The sequence below is a fragment of the Sebastes umbrosus genome, chromosome 21, assembly GCF_015220745.1.
Source record: "Sebastes umbrosus isolate fSebUmb1 chromosome 21, fSebUmb1.pri, whole genome shotgun sequence".
In the NCBI taxonomy this organism is placed as follows: domain Eukaryota; kingdom Metazoa; phylum Chordata; class Actinopteri; order Perciformes; family Sebastidae; genus Sebastes; species Sebastes umbrosus.
Genome location: NC_051289.1, coordinates 18,342,660 through 18,364,457, shown reverse-complemented (window position 1 = coordinate 18,364,457; position 21,798 = coordinate 18,342,660). Strand labels below are relative to the sequence as shown.

Sequence of the window (21,798 nt, the reverse complement as noted above, 5' to 3'; positions counted from 1 at the left end):
GCTCCGTCAAGTTACATAAGTTTTGTTTGTCACTCATTATAAAAGACAGGTACAATTCTAACTCAAAGACTGCTCATTTAGACAGTGTGATTTGAGTTCCTTCTCTCCGTCTACACGAATAAAAGAAGCTTATATTCACAGATACGTCGCAATGAAACTGTTATAACTACTTTTAAACATTGTAAAGCTAGAACAAACTCTGGTCTTGATGGCATTGGTAGCTGTATGCTGTCCCACTGTACTGATCAAATAGGCCTTACTTTTAATTAGGGCTGTCAAATTACGCTCATTTTTATCGGGGCAAAAACTTCCATGACCATTTTCAAAGGGGTCCCTTGACATCTGACCTCAATACATGTGAATGAAAATGGATTCTATGGGTACCCATGAGTCTCCCCTTTACAGACATGCCCACTTTATGATAATCACATGCAGTTTGAGGCAAAAAAAAAAAACACGCAGTTGTTTGAATGCAGTATAAAGGTGTTATTTTCGCCTATTCTAAAATGGTGTATTTGAATATTTCTGCATACTGGGGTCCCTAGACAGTCTAGGAATTACATAAATTGGGCATCACTGTAAAGCTGAGACTCTTGTGGATTCAATGAGTCCAGTTGTATTCATGTGTGATGATGTTACTCCTCATGGTGTGTCTTTATACTATGACATTATTCCTAAAATTAGATTTGAAAAAAATCGCAATATATCTCCTTGCTTACAGCATCGCAATACATCGCGATATGTTGAATCGTTACCTCTGTATCATGAGACGTATCGTATTGCCAGGTTCTTGCCAATACACAGCCCTACCTTCTACGGTACATGATCCATGTAGAAGACATGGAAATAAAGAAACAGCGTTGTTCTAGAGCTGGTTTTATCCTATTATAAGTATGATGAGGACAAATGTAAGATTAGACTGTTATTTCATTCAGAACATAACCCTGTTTTTAAACTGTGTTTTCACTTTAACGGTACAAGAATAAAGACTTCTAAGATGAGGACTAACAAGCATATTGTCTACTACTAGCAGGGCAATTGGGATTATTAGACTTCACGCTTCTGCGCTCTCAAACAGCCCCATTAACTTGGGAATGTAGAGAAATCCACAGCTCGACAGGCCAACTGTGTCTAGTCATGCTTGCTAAGCTATCAAGTCAAGTCAAACAATACAAAGCAAAGCAATAATAAGAACAGAGTAAAACAATAAACATAATGTGCACATAACTGCAGTGAAAGAGCAGCACAACAAAAGATAAAGGTAATCAAACGCCAGCGATAAGAGGTGAGTCTTGAGCAGCGATTTAAATGATTCTGTGGTCTGAGCAGTTTTAATATGAAAAGGTAAACTGTTCCAGCGGCCTCTGAATTGGGTCTAGTTCTGGGGACATCAAGGAGCATCTGATTGGTCAACCTCAGTGCTCTAACTGGAGTATGAAGGTGCAATAGTTCTGATAGATAAGGTGGTGTTAGCCAAACAAGCAATAGAATAATAAAAAAAAATCAATCCGGAAACGGAGAGGAAGTCAGTAGAAGGCCGCCAAAAACTGGTGATATGTGATCACGTTTGCTTTTTCCAATGAGAAGGCAAGCCGCTGCATTTTGTACTAACTGCATCCGACGAAGAGACGACTGTTCTACCCCCACATGCAAAGAATTACAGCAGTCTAACGAGAGGTAATAAAAGCATCTCGAGATCCCTGGGAGACAGATTGGCCTTTACCTTTGCTAAGAGTCTTAACTGGAAAAAAGTGCTGTTTTTTTTTTTTTTTTTACAACTGAGCTAATTTGTTTCTCAAATTTGAAGTTGTCAAAAATCTCGCCGAGAATTTTAACAAAAAGGTCGAAGGGCCAAGAATACCAGCAGAGTCATCCAATAGGTCAGGTCGTCCAAACTTAATGATCTCAATCTTCTTTTCATTGAGATTGAGGCTAGCCATGCTATGATTGGTCAATTGCATGTTTGGGGGAGGGGTTTAGCGAATGGTCAATTGGTGTTACATGTTATTTACTATGGTTATAAAATGTTTAAAATGTTTAATATTAGGATTTTAAGAAATTTAAACATGCACTATCTACCTTTTAAACATGCACCCATCTTGGACTCTAACCACTGGCGCACTTTAAACTTACTTTACACTATACATCCTAAATACCACTTTATAGACTGCACATATGCATATATTACATTTATTTATTGCACATACTACATTTATTTATTGACAGACTGCACACACTATGTTCACCCATTCACTCTGTATCTTTTATATCTCTATTATTGTTTTTATAATTTTTGTATACCTTTATACCTCTCCTGTGTTTCACTCTGTTTGCTGATGTTTGCTGCTTTGACACCTGAATTTCCCTACAGGGATTAATAAAGGTTCATCTTATCTTATCTTATCTAACCTTATATAATTCGTGCCACAGCAAGAGAAAGAAACATTGAGAAAAATAAGTGTCATGCTGAGTAATACTGTACCTTCAAATGCACTCCTTTCCCTCACCAATTTATCATTAAATTCTCTCCCCACTTTATCAATTCCCCCTCTCCATCCTACCATCTTTCCTCTCTCTCTCATCTTCCCTCCTCTTTCTATTTTCTCCTCCCTTACAACTCTTTCCCCCTCATTTCACTCTCCTTTCCCTCGCCTCCTCTGCAGCGTGTCCCGACGGGGAGCAGTGGAGGAGGAGCGTGTCGGAGGAGGTCCCGCTGTGCGAGCGGAGCTGCCAGGACATTTACTCCCCCGCTCCCGTCAACTGCAGCCGCTCCGCCGAGGGCTGCGTGTGTCGGGAGGGGCTGTACCGCAACACCGGGGGTGTTTGTGTCATCCCTGCCCTCTGCCCCTGCCATGACCAGGGCATCCTGCGGGAGGTACACACACACACACACACACAATGTACACAGACATCTGCTGCCCGGCTAAGCTGGCAGCTTGTACCCATTGTACCTGCCTCATTGTGTCGCGCTTCTGAACCATACCCGTAGCGCAGTGTTTACGTTCCCTCCAATCCGCTCTCATTGTGTTATTTACTCATAAAGAAGGACCTATTAGAAGATGAGTGACATGCCCCGCGGGCCACATTACACCGCCGTGCCTCTCCGGCCCTCAGCCTCATCAATTATGGAGGAAGTGCCGTGGAAAGCCGGCACTGGGACCCGCAACTGGGCAAGCCTGCCAGGAATTATTTATGAAGGAGGGGGATATTATAGGATTATAAGAATTAATCATACACTGACAAGAGGTCACATTCCCCCCCCCTCTTGATCTTTCTTCTTCAGGTCTTTCATTCTCTCTTTGTTTCTTTCTCTCCTCTCCCATTCCCCCGGCTTTATCTCTCACTAGTCCCTCTTCTGCTTTCATTACAGGATTTCGTATTCAATATCTCACTTTCTCCCATCCCTTTTCTTTTTATCCCTCCATCTTCCTGTTTCTTTCCCTCCCTTCATCTACCACCTCTCAGTCATTCTTCCTTTATGTCTACGCTGTTTCTCTCTCTCTGTCTTTCAGCTGGCGATGACTAATGTCCACATAAAAACCCTCTATAGTTTCCTATTTAACTACCTTCATGACTATAACGGCAAAATTGCTCTGTGCCTTTTGTACGGGTATAAACTGAGCATTGTTAATGATTCCCATAGCTAACACACACACACACACACAGAACATATATAATGTAGTCTGTATTATGTGTTGTTATAATTACAGCATCATAACGGGCCTCCATAATCTAAATTATGCACAAGGGTGCAGCCAGAGCTTTAGTGGATTCACTGAGGGAATAGATCCTGAGCTACGACCAGTTGCACCTTATCAAAACTCACAGTAAAGTGTGCATGAAGGCTGTTGAGGCATCATTACCTGCATTTCTAAAGTCTATAGTGAGTGAATCTAAATATTGTGTTTGTTTTTGTATGTGTGAGCCAGGCAGGATCCGAGTGGGAGGAGGGCTGTCTGTCATGTCGCTGTGTGAACGGGAAAAAACTGTGCCAGTTAAGATGTCCGCCACTCCACTGCGATGAGGTGAGACACACACACACACACACTGGCACTCAATAACTTCATTGGCATCTGTCTGATTGCATATTTGTACTTAAAATTAAATTAAGTGGCAATGTCTGTTTTTTAACTTGTCCTAAATACCAGAAAAATCAAGGAACTTTTACTGGATTAAGGCAGAAACCTTGCGTGAATATTGCGTTAAAGATGTCTTGCTTGCATCATTGCTCTCAATGGCCTGATCCAGCCAGAGACAGAGGGATAGCTACCTCAGTAGGAACAGTAAAACAAAACCTCTACCAGCTGATAAATGGGTTCATATGTCATCATTTTTGCACAACCTTAAAGGGACAGTTCACCCCAAAATGAAAAATACATATTTTCCTCTCACCTGTTGTGCTATTTATCAGTCTAGATTGTTTTAGTGTGAGTTGCCGAGTGTTGGAGGTATCGGCCGTAGAGGTGTCTGCCTTCTCTCCAGTATAATTGAACTAGATGGCACTTGGCTTGTGGTGCTCAAAGCACTCTTTCCAGAACTCATGACCTGAGATTACCCAAGATAATCCTCAGACCTACACAGACTCGTGCAAGATGTAAACATTAATGAGTGGCTGTAGCTCAGTGTGTTGAGCGGGTCGATCTTTAACTACAAGGTTGGTGGTTCAATCACGGTTCCTATTGTCTGCATGTCCTTGAGCGAGACACTGATTGTTTGAGAACAGAGACGTTAATACATCCACCACGGTACAGGCTTACAGCATACAGCCCATGGGTGTATTATAAGATAATAGAAAGTGATGAATTACAGCCAATAGATCCATTATTACAGCCGTATACAGCTAGCAGGAAGCTGGCAGAACCGGATATGTCATTTGAGCGTGCAGGGCGGTGCAGTCCCGTGGGTCTGATGCACGTTCATTATGGCGAGGAAAATAACTCCGGATACAGCTGTTGGTTAACTTTACTACTTTTAGGGCATAATGATTTAAATGAGGGCTATTTAAGTGTTCGTACTGGGAAGTTGATTTACCTAAAAAAAAAAAAAAATGATCTTCTGATTTACAGACGCCTCTTTATACATCCATGGCCTCAGACTCATTGGCGTTTTCAGTCCAAAATGGCAGCAGTGCTACCGCAGCGCCATCTAGCGGCTGCTGTCAAAAAAAGCACCAGAGTCTCTTTGTAGTTGGGTAGAAAGAAAATAGTTCCTACATGAAACTGCTCATAACAAGTTTATCAAATGTTTTTTTTTTTTTTTTTTTAGCTTTGAGCACCACACACCGAGTGCCATCTAGTTCCATGCTATTCCAGAGAAGAGCTTAATGAACTATAATAACTGTCTCTGTGTTTCCATCTTTGCAAAGTAGATCCCTCTCACGGGTGCACCGCTTGAGATTTGAAACCAGGCATCTTTCAAACCACAGATGCTTTTGTAGAAAAGGAGGCCAGTAGATCCCAACTGTTTTTTTTTTTTTTACTTATTAGAGAATATTTTCTTAATTCCCTTAATGGCCCTTAAATGTATCTTGCGATCCCTGGCTGCAAGATTGGGAGCAACTGAATTGGGCTAACAGCTGCGTAAGTATAATAATGATTATAGTAGTAACAGCAGAATCACAGCCCAGTTGGTGGAATGCTTGAAGGGTCAAAAGTGAGCTGACATCACAGAGATATTAACACTATCAGACCTACAAAATCAAACCCACACAAGTATGTGGACACCTGCACAAAGTACCAAACTCCAGACCTGACCATATTCTGAAGGTTCTGAGGAAGGAGTGTAGCTAAGAGCTGCGTTTGTAGTCCTAGCTATTTGCTGTCCTGCAGGGGTGTGTGCAACCTACTGCATCCAAATCCAGGTAGAAGAGAGATGAAGGTTCACATGCAGAGGCACGATCTGTCTCCCAGACAAGCTAATCAGTCCACTCAATCGCCACTCTTACTCCGGGGTGGTACAGTTGAGACCAACAGCTCTGTTGGTCACAAACATCTCAATTACTCCGAGCGAGGGAATAAAATGCTCTGCTCCCTAAAGAATGTGTGGGATGTTCTCTGCAAGTCGCCAGCTGAAGTAGATCAATACCTGACTGTCCGATCCTCCCACAAGCCTGCATTTTATCCTTTTGTCGTGCCCTTCTACCTCCCATAAAACACACTGAAACCTGCTCTACTCGTTAAGTATAATTCACTTTCATTCCAAAATTTGCAAAGCTGAAACCTGTTCTAAATTAATGGCACCATGCATGATATATAAAGCACAATTTTAGGTAGGATGAAAATTTTGAGTCAGATTAAGAACATTATATATCAAGTATAGTATCTTCTGTAGATTTTAAAATATTCATCAATTAACTTTTCTTGCAGCGACTTTTTGCCTTTTGTTCGGGTAATTGGATCATCACGCATGAGGAATTATGGGTACTAGTGCAAGGCTTGTCATTGCTAGTGACATCACAGAAATAACTGGCTTCATTTTGCACATAATGCTCAATCATACGCGTACTGTATGAGTGGTTTAACAGCTGGTCATCTCGCAGAAGACGGGTGAGCTGAGTGGTCAATTATGTATGCGCCCTGTACGACTGGAGGCAGATGAAGGGAAAAAATGAAGTCCATATAAAATATGAATACATTTTGAGACAGGTGGAACTTTTGGTAGCACATAAATACAGATCCTATCCAGTCCTGCTTCGGATATAGAAATAGAGGACAAGGTTATGACAATGTTAAACTAAACATCGTTTTATGGCGTCCCACTGAGGCTGCTCTCTTTAGGATGAAAGTATTTCCTCCCAAACATCCTTTTTGCAATTCTTCTTCTCTCCTTGTTCCTCAGCTGCAACTCTTATGCCACATTTAAAGGGTAATTAGGGTGAATGAATGAGCTCTTTAACAAGACTACGAGTACTACGGCCACACAAGCAGCTCTGTGAGGCTGTTCTGAATGGACAGCAGTGCTTTGAGCTAAATGCTGATGCCAACATGCCAACATGCTCACAATGACAAAGCTAACATGCTGATGTTTTGCAGGTATAATGTTTACCATGTTCATCATATTAGTTGAGCATGTTATCTGGCAATATATGTTAATTAGCACTGAACAAGTACCGCTAAGGCTGATGGGAATGTCCTTAGTTTTACAGGTATCTGGTTATAAACCAAAGTATTGGACAAATAAACACTTCGACCTGATTAATGGCACTAGTGGACAAGTTGGGATCACCGAAATGAACACATTTCATCCGGATGGGGAACATGTGATGGACCTTAGAAATAGAATAGGAGTAGAACGGACATTCCCATTCAAATCAACGTAGCACAATGGTCAGACCGGCGGATATTTTTTATATGTACACTACTGTTGCCATTGGACCCATCCTAGCAGGCTAACTTTTGTATAAACTTAAACTGACTTACAGCAAGTCCTGGACTCACTGAGGTGAGGTTTTGCAGTAACGACAAAAATAAGCATCGGAGTAGTAACGTTACGAAGCATAGAGAGCCAGAGTACATGAGTCAAATTGAACACATAATACTTCATCCACACACTATTGTCAAAGCACATTGCTGGAGCTGTGTCCGCTTTCTCTTCCCGGCAAGATGGACCACACTTAACAGCCCCACTGACATCTTTTGACACCATAACAGCTAATAATGGTCACCGTTTTCTTTTGTACTAATCAAATGACCACAGAAAACAGTTCGATGTCCGTTCTATTCCTATTCTATTTCAATGTGGTGGACCAATCAACCAACCGCTACAAATGGCACAGAGTTGCAGCCAGCACACATGGAGAGAAGAAGGGTTGCAAAAGGATGTTTAAAAATAATTTCAATTATCATTAATTTCTCTCTCATCAACGTGATGACAGCCTCAGTGGGATGCCACAATCAAACTGCATTTTAAAAAAAGTGCTTTCCTCTCCAGCAGGACTGGATAAGAGATGTCAAGAGACTGATGTCTCAAATCATGGAAAATAAAACCAAAACTAACTGCATGGCTACATAGAGAGTGTAATTTCGGCTGAACTGACCCTTTAAATATTGAGTGGCAGCCAACAGACATCTAGAGAATTGTTCATATTTGGGAGAAAAACTATTTCGATCCTCATGCATTTCTTTTTTTTTCAAAAACAACATGACGGCAGCCTCAGTGGGATGCCACAAACATTTTCTCTGATGTGAAGTGTTCTCATGTGGTTCCTTCTCCCTCTCTTCTCCAGTTCATGTCTTTCCCCTCTCTATTTTTATCAGATGCACAATTGAATGAAAATCTGTGTTTGTTTGATATGAAAGCTCTCTCCTTCCTCTCTCAAGGACTACAAAGAGGAATTCATTTTCATGTGGATTTTTTATTCTTCTTTTGTTGATTCTCTTGTCTTAAAATCTGGGTTAAATGAAAGCAAAACTATCTGCATGGCTAGATACCACAAGAGGTAAGTGAGAAAATATGTTTTTGTGTCATTTGGGTGACCCTTTAAATAGAAGGCGACCCACTACTGAATTTATAAAAGATCTTCTCTCCATGGGGATGAAGTTGAGAAAAGTCAGAGTAAAAAAGTCAACCTCACCCTTGACACAGTAAGCTGAATCTATGTCTTTAGCACACCAGGACCATATAAAAGGCTCGGGTAAAAATAAATTCTGCTGACATCCAGAACTTTAAAGGAGAGGTTGATTGCACAGTCCCAGCTCCAACAAAGGAAACAGTCTACTGAGCGTTCCACTTGTGGCGTACACACAGGTCTGTACGCCGGTAGCCTCTGGAGAGTCCCGGTTGTGTAACTATGTCTCCTCCCCTGGCTGCACTAAGTTAAGTTATGCCTCAGTGGAAGCACTCCTTATTCCGGCCAATATGAAAAGGTCATTTAATGCGCAGTGTTCCCACTCCTGACAGGCTGAGAATTGGTTACTGACGTCGCACTCTGTTATTTATGACTCGGCTTACTGTTAAAGCACAAAATGAAATCTCCCAACATGCCTCCACCGCTCTGCTGGGAGGCTCTTCTCAAGGTAATGGATTAAAGGTTCTGTTATCATAAAAGCTATCAAGATGCTTTATGCTCAAACACTGACAATTGTTTCTCTACCAGACACATTAATAGAGCTCTTATTTCTATATCTGTAGACGACACAAATTTGACTACCCTTTGCTTTAAATGTCAAGTGGCCTTTCCTTTAGAATAACCAGGAATCTACATTTCTCCCCCTTTGCCGCATCACACAAACGCATTAACCACGTCCAGTTTCTTAACTTAAAAGACTTTAAATGGTCGACGTCGTGACCTCCCACCCTTTAAGTGAGTGGGCTCCCTCATCCCTCCGTCCCCTGAGGGGAGGCTGCCGGCGGTGCAGAGTGGGAGGACAAGTCCTCGGGGTGAACAGTTAGGGGGAGGCATGTGTGTGTGTGTGTGTGTGTTGGAGAAATTTTCTAGTTGGATGAAGTTTCCGGGGTGAGCTGAGGCTGGTGTTGATGGGGGTGCTGAAGCCTGCTGTCAGACGGTTTGTGTGTGTGTGTGACTCTGCATACTAACAGCAGCTATTCTCAGACAGAGACACCACGGGACACCCTGCTTTTTCTCTGGACTCTTCTGGATCTCTCCTTCCTGTCACGTCCTTTTGTGTGTCCTTGTGTCACTGTCTCACTCTCTTCGCTATTTTTGGGGTCTTTATGTCTCACTTTTTTACCTTTTTTTATTTCTGGTTTTATTTTCCCATCTTTAATCTCAACTTGGTCCTCATGATCCATGTTGTTGTCCCAGGTCTAAATCAGTCTGTTCTCTGGAGGTGAGAACTGGGACTGATGTTTCATTGTCTTCTAGTTTTAACCCAGTCGGTTCTCACAGGTTTGTACCGGTACGTCCTAGTGTATTTCTTTGAAACAATAACGTTTTTTTTAACGACATTTGTGGTCTATCCCAGTGTCTTTTGTGATCCCTTGGCGTTTCTTCTAGCACAGTTTACCATGAACTTTACCAAGTTGAATTTGAATAAAACAGGAAGGCAATCCAGGCACTCCAAAATCTTAGAACAAGTGACAACGAGGAAGGAAATATTAAAATGCCTACCTGTTTATCCAGATTTTTGATCTATGGTTGAGTACACAGAGCAGTTACATCTCTCTCTTCATGAATTCTAATAACTTAGCACAGAGGTGTCAAACTTGTGGCTCAAGGGCCAGAACAGCCGCCCAGGGGACCAATCCAGCCCACTGGATGACTTTGCAAAGTGCAGGGAAGTCATTCATTCCAATAAAATGCACTGCTGTTCCTATTTGTCCACTGGGGTTGACGCAGTCCTGGACTGGATACGCTATTATATATCGCACGTGCTCACGTACAAGCTGCTTGACACAACACTGTCAAGCGTAGGCTGCTGTTGATGCAGGAGCTGCCGGTGGAAAATGTCTTTTTTAAAATAGGAAAAAAATGAACGCAGTGTCAGCTTTCCCAAGAAAAATTAAGCAGTTCCTATTTCTTCACAGAGGTAAATGGGTAACTTTCGGTGCTCAAGGACTATAATATTCTGTGCCAATATCAGACTCATCATGGCGAAAAATACAAGAACTCGCAAGGACAACTGAGAACAGAGAAGATAAATGAACCGTTGGCAGGTTCGAGGAAACAGCCGTCTGTTTTTAGTTGTAGCCGAGAGATCGGCGAGACATCTCAGGCTGTTCATCATCTGTTTTGCAAATGGATTTTTCATGAATTGTGAACGTTTTCAGAATGTACTTGCAATTCTTTACACTAAGAGAAAGGGACACATTTGGAGGTGTTGGTATTGATGGGTTATTATGCAATGGTTTTACTGGGCCGGCCCACAGAAGATCAAATTGGGCTGTATGTTGTTGCCCATGAACTGAAATGAGTTTGACACTCCAGCGCCGTCTTCAGGTCAAATTTCAACGTGTTCAGCACTTAGTTTATGCCCAAAATTAGAGACATTCCCCAGCAGCCTCGGCTGTACTTTGTGTTTAGTGCTAATGTCAGCATGCTCTTTGCTAAACTAAGATAGTGACCACGATAAACATTATACTCGCTAAACACCAGAATGTTAGCGTTGCCATTGTGAGCACCTTAGCATGCTGACGTTAAGATTGAGTTCATAGCACAACTGTGTCTAAGTTCAGCCTCACAGAGCTGCTAGCATGGCTGTCGACTCTCAGCCTCGGGAAATAACGCTGTTTCCTTTCTTTTACTTTTAAGATGATTATTGACGTAAATAATATTTTGACCTTGGTTTGGTTGACATTGCTCATAATGTTTAAACTTGTATTGGGTATGATGTCCCAAGTGGTCACCTAAGTGAACCATAGTTTTTTCCTTCCCCTGCCAGTTCCCAGGGGTGTGTTTCTCTATTTTCTATTTATATTATGCATCTGTCTGTTTTCGTTGAGACTGATCAGAAGAATGTTAATGATGTGTCATGTTATCTCTCTCTCTGTCTCTCTCTCAGGGGGAGGTCAAGGTGGAGGAGCCAGGCAGCTGCTGTCCAGTCTGCAGAAAGCAGTTTCCAGGTCAGTACAACATACAGTGAGCAGGAAAAACACATCTCACAATGTGTTCTCGTCGGCCGTTGTTTCAGTTGTCATCTTAAACCCAGGTTCATCACCATATGCTTTGCCATGTATGGTCATGTGGATCAATTGAAATACATGGAAATCTCAAACAAACATACAAAATCACGACGGTTCCCGTTATTCCATCGCATGACCTCCAAACCGCTTCATTGGATTTGAATGTTTCATAGTTCATTTTATAGTTATCTTAAAAACCGCAGTGCCCAATTAGTGAGAGATTACATTACTTAACCTACATTGGGGCTTTAATCTGTCTCCCAGTGGAGGAAATGTCACATGCTGCTAGGGAGCGTGGCAATGTCACCGTGCTCTCTGGAAGGAACTCTTTCTCCGTCTCGCTCTTCTATTGTCTTTTTCCTCACATTTCTTTCATGCAAAAAATTACAGTTTCTCATAATCTCCTTTCTTCTACCCCCCCTTTTGCTCTGTCCAATCTCATTTTGCCGTTTTTCCTCCCTCTCTCCTCTCTGTGTTTCCATCAGACGAGCCCGTGCCCGAGTGTCGTCGCTACGTGCAGGTCAGGAACATCACCAAGGGAGACTGTCGGCTTGACAACGTGGAGGTCAGCTTCTGCAGGGGACGCTGTCTGTCCAGGACTGATGTCATCCTGGAGGTACGGAGAAGATGTTACTCTGTGAATATCAGGACGACACTGATCAGTATCGACTTCGACACAAGTGACAGCTGATGGCACGATAAAGATCAATACAGGGACCAGAACTGGAACAGAAAAAAAAAAAGCTGTTGGTTGTAATTCAATGCAAATTGCCCATCAGGGCTGCTAATTCTGTTTAATCACATAGAACATCACCCCATAAAGTTAGGGATGTCTGCTATATTCAGTTAATTAGGAATGTCTGCCAGACTTATATTATGTGGATAGTGCCAAAAAACAAATTTCTCCCTACAAATCCTAACAAAGCCACAAACCATTAAAACATTTTTCACAAGATGCAAAAAAATAATCAGGATTATCACTGAGCAAGCCAAATTGTCCATCTGTTTTCCTCCTTAATCAGGGTTTTAAGATTGTTTTTGCAAAATAAAATGAAGTAAAACATGTGGCCTCGTGCAGCTGCTCACACCTGCTATAGTCTCACTAGTTCATAGATAAACAACATCTTAAAATGTGGACGATAGAAAGCCGATTAGTTGATCATTCTACCTTCTGTCAGCTTGTAAAAACACAGTTCACATGCATGCAGGTAAACAAAATACATAATTCAGTAGAGTCCCCAGTGGTCTAAATATAGATGTTTTCAGTAGGAGTTTCATGTCGGGGTCACGTGTAGAGTCTGTTAGTGATTCGATCTGTTTCTTCGCTGCCTTCCCTCCTTGTCTTTTTCTTCCTTGTAAGACAGCGAGCTCATCACCTCATCACCATGGTGACTTTGTTCTTCCTTGGCACCCATACGTGACGGTAAAAATAGATTCAGTCAGATTAGCAAAAATAAACATCAGCTCCGCCAAATGTGTCATTGCCTCCCGTTACTGTGGCAACCAGGGATGGTAACCAGTGACTAGGCAGCGCAGAGAAGTTCCCTTTTTCATTGATCGGCGCGACTGGAGGCAGCAGGAATGCACATGCTCTTTCCGACACCAGCAGCTGAAGTCTTGAATGCATGCAGGCACACACACACATATGCACACACTGTGGACTTTTCAGTGTGTGTAAAGCACTAATAACTATTTTACAGAGAGGTCTGAGGTGTTTTTGATCCCGGACTCCCTCGTCCCTTTCACCTACTTCTTCTCCACCTATCATCTGTCATTCTCTGCCGCCACACATTGTACTTTTCCACAAGCTCTCTCCTCCGTGGGTCTTCGCCTGCACTAATTGGACACATGAGAACAACTTCCAAGAAGCTACCTTCTATCATGCAAAACATCAAGGGTATTTTTTTGTATTTCAAGAGTTACAAAAAAAAGGCCAAATTATCACCTAAATCCCAACGCTGTGCTGTGCTGGCTTCTTTTTTTTTTACTTATCTGATTGTCATGTAATGTATCTTTGAGTGACTTGAAAGGCACTCATTATTATTATCGTTATTTAGAGCTGTCAATCGATTAAAATATTGTCCATAGTTTTTTATCTCTTCAAAATGTACCTTAAAGGGAAATTTATCAAGTATTTAATACTCTTATCAACATGGGAGTGGAAAAATATGCTGCTTTAAGCAAATGTATGTATATATTTATTATCGGAAATCAATTAACAACACAAAACAATGACAAATATTGTCCAGAAACCCTCACAGGTACTGCATTTAGGTCAGAGGTCAAGGGACCCCTTTGAAAATGGCCATGACAGTTTTTCCTCGCCAAGTTTGGAATGTTATTTAGCCTCCTTCGCGACAAGCTAGTATGAAAACTGAGCCCGCTACAGCCTCCGAAAGATCAAATAGCAGCCGGTTACATCAACGCGTAAAAAAATGTAGTGGCGTTAAAACGAATTAGCGTTATTTGTTAACTTTGACAGCCCTATTATTATTATCATTATTATTATTATTATTATTGTTATTATTAATAATAATAGTGTTTATAACGTAAGATCACCAAAAAGACTTGAAGTCTGCAGTCTTCAAGTATTTTGTCAATAATGAGCTTAAAGGTCCAGTGTGTAGGATGTGGCGGCATCTAGCGGGGAGGTTGCAGATTGCAACCAACTAAAGCTTCTCCCGTGCGCCAACCGTGTAGGAGAACTACGGTGGCCGACGCCAAACGTGAAAACGTGAATGGAGCCAGTGTTTGGTTTGTCCGTTCTGGGCTACTGTAGAAACATGGCAGCCGGCTCCATGAAGAGGATAAAATTATTTACTAATTAGTTTCTTAACCTTTCTTTGTCTAAAATAAATATAAATGACATTTATAATGAAATGAAATGGCCATTATAAAGGGCAAACTATATGTAGAAAGAGAGGGCTGACAGCAGCAGCAGAAACGCACCAGAAACACAGCTGGTATGAACACCTGACCCGTGAATCGTGCAGTCGCCACGCGCTCCTGACGTTCCCTGTGTGTCCCGGGCTTTACCTTTCACAATAAAAGCCATAGACATATCAGTATTTAGAGTATTTTGCATTTTCATGTCTCTCCCTCCCCACCCCTCCACCCCCCCGCCCCCAGTCTGTAAAGGCCTTTAATGTTTTGGTTGAATCTCACTGCTCTCAGCAGCGTACAGCTGCAGACAGCTGTTTTTAGTGGTAAAGCACTGATAAACCCACTGTAATGTTGCTAATGTTGCTTTGTGTCTGCTGGATGTGTACATACTGTAAGCTAAAACTTTTGTCATTACAACGTCATGTGGTGATAACACATCAGTGCTGTGTTTTCAGCTTCTTCCACTGCCCCCCCCAAGTGGCAAAAAAAAATCAAAACATTCATTTGAAGTTGTGTTTCTGGCCACCTGACAATTAATTCCCACATTCACTCTCCTTTCAGTTTTGTTTTGGTGTCAATCAACTCCTGAAATATCTGGGACCTTAGCTGCTAATTGCTCGACTATGTTCAGCAGCTGTCTGCCGTTTGATGATGGGCAGCGTACAGCGAGCTTATCGGAGCTCATTTGCTTTCGACGGCTGGCTGAAATGAGATTTCTGAGAGCCGAGTTTTTGTTTGGACGATGAAACCAATTAGCTAAAAAGCTCTGTGGAGCTGCGTAGTTTGATTATAATTCTCTGACTTCATCGGTGTGAGCGACCCCTTTTTTTACACTACACATCTGCATTTGATTCATTCAAATCAAGATTCGTTCAACTATTGTCTGATGTGTTGTAGATATATATTCCCCCATACTGAGGTCACATTTGTCCTCAATACTGTACACTGTAGTCCACACTGTCTCATTAGTGGTTCTAATTTCTCCACCTGCCTCTTCTCTCCTCCTTTTTTCCTCTCTTCCTTGACATCCCGACCTTTAATATCATTTTATTCTCTCTCTTCTCCTCTAATTTCACACTTTCCTCATCATATTATATTCTCCTAATTGGCTCCCTCAACCTCATCCCTTTGGCGCTCCTCTCACTTCTTCTTCCTCTCCTCCCTCCTCCTCTACAGGAGCCGTACCTCCAGTCAGTGTGCGAGTGCTGCAGTTACCGTTTGGACCCTGACACCCCGGTCCGTTTCCTCAGCCTGCAGTGTGAGAGCGGAGAGAGCGAGCCGGTCGTCCTGCCCGTCATCCACAGCTGCGAATGCACCAGCTGCCAAGGTGGGGGAAATAATGAATGTGGCCGAATGGATTTGCGTGTTCTTCTCTCACAGTCAGTGTGAGAACCCAGACGTTTGAATACATGTAAACATATTTGCACACTCCAGGCTGCACAGCAGACACGGAGGAAAGGCAGGGAAGTGCTCCGTCATGTTCCTAACAGGGAAAAATATACATATCTAGTAGTGTATTGCAGAATGTATTTCACTCACATGATAATTGCTTTTTACTGGTAGTGTAATAAAAGAGAAAAACACCTTTCAAAGGGGCTAAATCACACAGGACAGAAAACTGCTGCTGCTCTGGACCTATTCTTCGAGTGTGGCCTAACTAATGTAGACCAACATCATGTGAGCCAGAAAACAGGATTGTTATCATTCTCATACACCTTGGACGAGTGATAACAGTTTATTTTGAAATATCGGCAACATGATTAAACATTCAGCGCCGTCCTTTATCAGCATTGACATGAGTGGCCAGCATGGTGGCTCATTTAACGCTGAGGAACCACCTTAAACATGTTATCACTGTGCAGTGAAACCTGACAAAATCTCAGATAAATCTGATTAAAGGCACCCAATCTTATCGTTCAACATGTTGAACTGACTTAAACTAAACAGTTTTTTTTTTTTTTTTATTATATAGCCTTTTTTTATCTGGTATATATATTTATTAGGGCAGTCAATCTATTCAAATATTTAATCGCAATTAATTGCAAATGAATCCCACTTTTTTTAGCCCAACAGGCAACAACAGCTGTCAGTGTGTCAGTGTGCTGACTTGACTATGACTTGCCCCAAACTGCATGTGATTATCATAAAGTGGACATGTCTGTAAAGGGGAGACTCGTGGGTACCCATAGAACCCATTTTCATTCACATATCTGGAGGTCAGAGATCAAGGTACCCCTTAGGAAATGGCAGTGCCAGTTTTTCCTCTGCAAAATCGTGCGCAAGTTTGGAGCGTTATTTACCCTCTATCGCCATAAGTTAGTATGACATGGTTGGTACCAATGGATTCATAAGGTTTTCTAGTTTCATATGATACCAGTATTACACACTAGGTTCAAAACTGATTCCGCTGCAACCTAAAAATCACAAGTTGCGTTAACATGTTAAAGAAATTATTGACCTTAAAACATATTTGCGTCAATGTGTTGTTATCGCGTTAACTTTGACAGCCCTAATGTGGATATATTTAATCAAATTATAATTTTCTGTGGGCTTGGATCCGGCTTGGGGCCCTTCTGTGTGGAGTTTGCATGTTCTCCCCGTGTTAGCGTGGGCTTTCTCCGGGCTCTCCGGTTTCATCCCACTGTCCAAAGACATGCAGGTTAATTGTTGACTCTAAATGTCCCGTAGGTGTGAATGTGAGCGTGAATGGTTGTCTGTCTCTATGTGTCAGCACTGTGATAGTCTGGCGACCTGTCCAGTGTGTACCCTCGGTAAAAGTACACGTACCCTTGGTTGTAAATCACCGCATTAGCTGAAAACCAAACGGATAGTGTTGCACATGCCATACAGTAGTAACACTTGTTAAGGTCAAGTTGTGCTGTTATATAATCCACTGTCTGTTACTTGACCTTCTCCATTTGGATTCAACGATGGCAGGCCATGTGAAACACACAGTATGTGCTCACGGTCTCTGTTGGTCACCAGACTCTGGGTACACACTGGTCAGTTTTTGGAACGCACGCACGAAAAACACCTGCTGTAAGATTAGATTAGATTAGATTCAAATGTATTGTCATTACACATAGTACAAGTACAACGAAATGCAGTTTTGCATCTAACCAAAGTGCAAACTAGTAAAGTGCTGATAAGACAATATATACAAATGAGGATATATTGGTGTATGTACATAAGGCGTATACATATATACAGATTGTAATTAAAGTGCAAGTGATCGACATGTGTTATATTCGATGAATAATTGAATAAAAGCTTAACTGTAACATCACTGATTGAAAGTTTGACCCCATAGACGGCAGCTCAGTAACACTCAACCATCATGTCTGCCTCTTCCTCTCTCAATGCAATTTCTCTGTCACTCTCCATTAACGCCAGGGCTGACACACACACACACACACACTAACACACACTTCGCTAATCTTAGCGAAACATACGTTTGCCTTTGCCCAGCATGAATAATTCAATCAAGGATCCCACCTCTGAAGCAATTATGTGCTAATCCATTCATCAACATGGCTGATTGCGTTAGCTAATTGGATGTAGCCACATACGACTCAGAACATCCCCCCCAGCTCACGTTCTCCACCCAGCGCTACACTCCCGCGGACATCACGTCTGACGGATTTGGTCGTTACGGCGATCAATCTCTGATAGCGTGTGGCCGCTCTCACACAGACACTTACACACACTTACACATATTTGCTGCTACTACTAGTTCTCTTTCTTCTGACTGACACACTCGTATTACAGACACTAGATGACTTGCATGGATTACATTTGTCAACTGCTGTTATGATGATGCCATCTGTCTCTCCGTTTCTCTTCTTCACAGGAGGTGACCTGTCCAGACGCTGAGCGAGTATGTTGAGTGTGTGTGTGTTAGTGTGTGTGTGTGTGTGAGTGTGCGAGCGAGAGCAAGACGAGTATGAACGCCAAGCCAAGTGAGAGCGCCACCCTGAGAGCCAGCGTGGGTGATGGATGGAGAATTAAGGGAGGGACAGATCAATGGCTGGATGGATGGATGAGTGGAGACACATTGTTCTGTAGTCCTCAGTCATCATATGACTGGAGAGTTCCTGTTTCTGAAACTATAATGTTTATTCTTCAACCTGTACAGCTTTTTTTCTACTGTATATTTATAGTAATATTAAAGGACCTATGATACAAACCAAGTAAGACCTACTATGCATTAAAATATGTTTCATTTGTATGTTTAAAGAAAATGTATATGTACCAGCAGTCTGCTTTAAGTTGGAGTTTAACTGGTTAGATATTTTCACATGTTGCTGTTCCAAAGGACTCGTCAATAAACATTTTCTACACATGGAGAATACTGTCTGTCTTTTTTCTGTGTTATGCATATTAGTGGAACGAGTGGATAATATACAGGAAAGAACTACACAATGTATTGTCGCACGAGCATTTCTCTCTGTATAGAGGACAATACTTATGAATCGGAAAACCCGTAAACCGGACCGCTTTAAAGGTCCCATATCGTGCTCATTTTCAGGTTCATACTTGTTTTTGTGTTTCTACTAGAACATGTTTACATCCTGTAATGTTAAAAAAAAAACTTGATTTTCCTCATACTGTCTGCTTGAATGCACCTGTATTTACCCTCTGTCTGAAATGCTCCGTTTTAGTGCATTTCAACGGAATTGCAATAGAATTGCGTTGCCTGGCAACAGTTTGGGTCCATGTTTATTTCCTGTCAGCTGATGTCATTAGCATACACTGCAAACAGAACTAAACTGGGACACATTTAGAATGTTTATGTTTAAAACCGTGTAATGGTCTAAATATTGTATATTTGTGACATCACAAATGGACAGACGGCTTGTTTCAAATGCACAATTTCTGACTATGGGCTGTGTATATTTCTCTGTATATTGAGCGCTTCAATACTTTCACAATATTTATAAAGCACTTAAACCTGCTTTATAATATAAAAGACATGGAAATCTTACTTTTTACAATATGGGACCTTTAATAAATATAAGTGGCTGAAGGCATTCTTGAATTTATTATCAATGTAGAGTGCAACTTCAACCCTTAAAGACTATGATGGACTGTCATTAGAAAGTACATGAACAATAGAATAGTAATCAGTGCAATATGTATACATGTTCCAAATGATTATGAGTAGTACCTGAACTGATGTCTTGAGAGGGGTGATGATAGTAGAGCAGCATGCTGACTACGGAAGATCAGTGGTGTCTGGAAAGCTGCCTTGACATCACCATCCCACCCCATGTTAATGTTTGTGTCATTGTAATGTATGTCCTAATGATGTCTTGTGAGTTGTCTTTGTCCTTTGGAAAATCAAGAATTATGAATTAAAAAAAGATGTAATTGTGTCTGGCCTTATCACAAGCTTCCCTCCTTTAGAGCTTATTTTGTGCAAATATTTATACAAATGTTTCCCGGCAATGCTTTACTTCTTTTAATAAAGTGATGTTTCTGATGACAGAGTTTAATTTGCTGCTGAACTGTTATTAATTATGAGAAGATGTAGCCTTTATTGGATGTGTCAGAGTGAAGCCTGGAGCTGTTTCACTTCCTTTATTCAGACATGAATTCATTATTGTGCGAGTAGAATACATTAACAACTCCTTCAGCAACTAGAGGCAGCTTTCTATCTCGTGCATACAGTATGCGTGTGTGTGTGCGTGTGTGTATAAATATAAAAAGAGTTTGCCAGGCTGGGATCTGTCTCATCTATGACTAGAATCCGTCAGCCTTTTTTCTTTTCCTCCTTCCCCTCCTTGTCTCCTCTGTCCTCCCCTCCTCCCCTCCTCCCTCTCTCTGTTCCTGACTAAATAAGGGAGTTGAGAGAAGAAGAGAGGAAGGTTGACCAGCACGCCTCCTCTGCTTTCATCTTCTGCTCTAGTAAATACAGCTGGATGGAGTGCGAGCTTGAACTGATGCTTTTTCTTTTAATTTATACCCAAAATGTCACATTTTGATAGATGTGCTCCTGGAGCCTCATCCAACTGCAAGGCTGCAATTCATCATATCTAACTAATCATTAAAAACACTGATCGCTGGGAAAATGAATGCATTCAGGTCATTATGATGAATGCATCCAGCGAGCAGCAGTGTTGCTTCAGGCTTGTATCTGACACAAGTGAAAACACAGAACCGTTACTCAGTCAAGGCTTATTAGCCTCTATGTATTACAAATCTTCTAAAACATCCCAAGCATGATGTTGTTGGACATGCAGGGGGAAAAGCTTTGTCTGATGCTGCCTTCAAGTGCAGTCAGTAAAAAAACTCTGCCTGTAGCACTCATCTTTATGAACTTTTGGAGTCTTATAATATCGAGAACTTTTGGTTGCTTGATTACCTGAATAAAAATGAAACACACGCTGTCTCGCTTACTGTTGGAATGTGTATTAATTCCTTAATTGAGTTTCATATATAGTCTATACATACATGCTGGCTATATGTTGTGCATTTTTACTTGACAGACATTTTACTTCACAGACATGCCCACTTTATGAAAATCACATGCAGTTTTTTGCAAGTCATAGTCAAGTCATTACACTGACACACTGACGGCTGTTGTTGCCTGTAGGGTTTGAGTTTGAGCATATGTTTTATGCTAAATGCAGTACCTGTGAGGGTTTCTGGACAATATTTGTAATTATTTTGTGTTGTTAATTAATTTCCAATAATAAAAATATACATACATTTGTATAAAGCAGCATATTTGCCCACTCCCCATGTTGATAAGAGTATTAAATACTTGACAAATCTCCCTTTTAAGGTACATCTTTATGAGCAGAAAAAATAATGAAAGGAGAGAAACAAGTGCAACAGTAAATGACAACAAACTTTATTTTTGTAGATTACAGCACACTTGTAATGCACTGCAGAAGGATTTCTGTTTTTGTTTTTGTAATGATTATGTACTGAGGTGTTTCCCACAGATACTAATATTGAAAAGATGCAGCTTTTTATATTGTAGACTGCTGTATTCTAATTTTGAAACACTTTCTAAATAAAAAGGGAGTTCATTTCTCGTTTTTTAAAGAACAATTTGAAAGTGTAAATGGCAATTGTCAGGGGCATAAAACCGATGATCTGTTGATCTTTACGAATCAAGACTTCATAGTCTCCATAGTCTAACGGCAATATTTTATTATCTGTTAATATCATGTTGATTTTTGTTTAGAGCTTATATTGTTTATTGTATATTGGTAGAATTTAAAAAAAAATATTCTTATTTTATTCTAACTTTTTTATCTATTCTTTTGTTATTATACTGCTTATTTGCACCAACAAAACCAAAGCAAATTCATAGTGTATACCTCT

General features: G+C 41.2%; 1 protein-coding gene across 1 annotated transcript in view; it reads left to right on the top strand.

Moving 5' to 3' along the window:
• scospondin (subcommissural organ spondin) overlaps positions 1 to 18,805 on the top strand; it is an 87,110-nt gene extending 68,305 nt beyond the window's left edge. Inside the window, exons 108-113 of the mRNA XM_037756813.1 lie at positions 2,664 to 2,875; positions 3,930 to 4,025; positions 11,460 to 11,520; positions 12,066 to 12,196; positions 15,640 to 15,790; positions 18,314 to 18,805. Coding sequence (XP_037612741.1) covers positions 2,664 to 2,875; positions 3,930 to 4,025; positions 11,460 to 11,520; positions 12,066 to 12,196; positions 15,640 to 15,790; positions 18,314 to 18,336 — 674 coding nt within the window. The 3' untranslated portion in view covers positions 18,337 to 18,805. The remainder of the gene's footprint in view (positions 1 to 2,663; positions 2,876 to 3,929; positions 4,026 to 11,459; positions 11,521 to 12,065; positions 12,197 to 15,639; positions 15,791 to 18,313) is intronic.
• Positions 18,806 to 21,798: the final 2,993 nt, after the last annotated feature.